This window comes from Myzus persicae, unplaced genomic scaffold (genome assembly GCF_001856785.1).
Source record: "Myzus persicae strain clone G006 unplaced genomic scaffold, MPER_G0061.0, whole genome shotgun sequence".
Taxonomy (NCBI): domain Eukaryota; kingdom Metazoa; phylum Arthropoda; class Insecta; order Hemiptera; family Aphididae; genus Myzus; species Myzus persicae.
Window position 1 is genome coordinate 15,375 of NW_019100620.1, and position 1,976 is coordinate 17,350.

Sequence of the window (1,976 nt, forward strand, 5' to 3'; positions counted from 1 at the left end):
TTTTTTTATACTAAGAAAATATGTCATTTAGGTTGTTAACTGTTGAGTTTATTTAAATACCTACTCTTTATTATAATTATATAGGTATAAAGTAGAATATTGTTTTTGTTACTTTTTTTTATATCAGATAATCTTTTTTCAGAACATCAAATATAGCTTTACAGGTTTCTGGTATTATATAACCCAATGTTTGGGCTGCGATTCCTGTACTGAATTTCAAATCTTCATACGAACGTCCAGTGGCTAAAAATCTTAATGTTGCTATAAGTCGTTCTTCGGATGGTATTGCTTGTCTCATTACTGTGTCTTGTTTAGATATATGTGGTCGAAGTAAATCTTAAATAAAATTAAATCTTAATTAATAATAATTTGTAGAATTTTGATTATTGTTTAAATAATTTTTTTTTTAAATTACAGTTAATATCACGTACCTACTTCACACCAGCCCACCCATATCGAAATTTGATATATGAATTTTCTCTTGTATGTATCCTTCATTATGACATTTCTATGTATTTATGTGAGTATGACCATCCACCCCATTTGTATGCCACTTCAAATTGAGTTATAAAAAAAAATTAGAGGGGTGGGCTGTCACCACAAGTTGGCTCTCAACTTTCACATTTAGACTCAAAACTAGTGCCAATATTTAGCAACTTTTAACCCACTACTAAAAATTAGGCAAAATCCCGGGCTGGACCCGTGAACTTGTTTCCTGATAAGGTTGGTAAAAAAAGAGGTTTCAAATTTTTTTTTAGTACTTTTGCTGGGGTGACATCTCGCCAACCCATCCATCTAATTTTTTTTATAACTATTTCAAGTGGCATACAAATAGTATGTGGATGGTCATAGTGTCATACAAATGTCATACTGAAGGTTACATACCAGAGAATACCAAATTTCGGTCTTCGGGTGGGATGGCCGAAAGGGGATTCATCCCTTTAAATACACCACTGGTTGTGACGTACGTGTAAATATTACTTACCTAATAAATTATTAAAATCTGATGCTGACATTCTTAAATAATTTGTAAAATCGTTTGGTTCGTTGGCATTCAATTCACGGAGTAGTGGCATATGACCAAATATATTTCTATTGGCGATCCAATTCTTAACCCATTTTGTTCTATTTTTTCGTTTAGACATAAAGTTATGTACAGCGACTAGACCAACTGCAGCAATAATTTTTTTTTTGTTCATACTTGTCCTAATTTTGGTATCCATCGTAAGTAACAGGCACGTTATTTAATTATTAAATTTTTTTTTTATTATTATTTCGTTTGAAAACGTTTACTTAAAGTTTTAACCAAGTTACACAACTTAAAAAACCGTGGTCTTTTAAGACTTGCTAAAAGATCAGTGGATCTAGTCCTACGGATCAAATCCTATGGAAACTACCGGAAATTACTCCATACATGAACGGGCCGGGTCCTTTTAAAGATCCGATCCGTTTCAATCAAAGGATCTTTATTTTCACGTTAGTGGGCACAACTTAGGACCTGATCCGACGGACCAAATCCATCGAGGTCCTAAGGATTTAATCCGTCAGACCAAATCCGTCAAAATATCCTATCGTGTATGGCGGGCTAATAAGGAAGACGAAAAAATAAATGATGTAAAGTTTATCGAAGCGTCGAAAATGGCGAACGACATTTTCTTAGAGGTATAACATTGAAATATTGTACATTTTTTATTCATGAACATGTATTATCTAATTCTTTAGTCTAGGTATTCTAATTATCAGTGTTTAAGTATTGGAAAGCAGATAGAGAGTCGCATACCTTTTTTTAATTTCTATCTCTTGTGACAATATATATCAACATAATATGATGTCAATTATCCAAATTAAATTACACTTAACTCACTAACTATTCAGGTAACACATATTATTGGTACATTTTTACGTCTTCGTAATTAGGTACCAATTTAAACACGGACATAGGCGTGGTAATATGTCTTCGTCCACAGTGGCAACCC

General features: G+C 32.7%; 1 protein-coding gene across 1 annotated transcript in view; it reads right to left on the reverse strand.

Moving 5' to 3' along the window:
* Positions 1-1,223, reverse strand: part of LOC111037261 — a 2,879-nt gene extending 1,656 nt beyond the window's left edge. Inside the window, exons 1-2 of the mRNA XM_022319686.1 lie at positions 986-1,223; positions 146-336 (exon numbers count right to left, since the gene is read on the reverse strand). Of these exons, the coding sequence (XP_022175378.1) occupies positions 146-336; positions 986-1,223 (429 nt within the window). The remainder of the gene's footprint in view (positions 1-145; positions 337-985) is intronic.
* Positions 1,224-1,976: the final 753 nt, after the last annotated feature.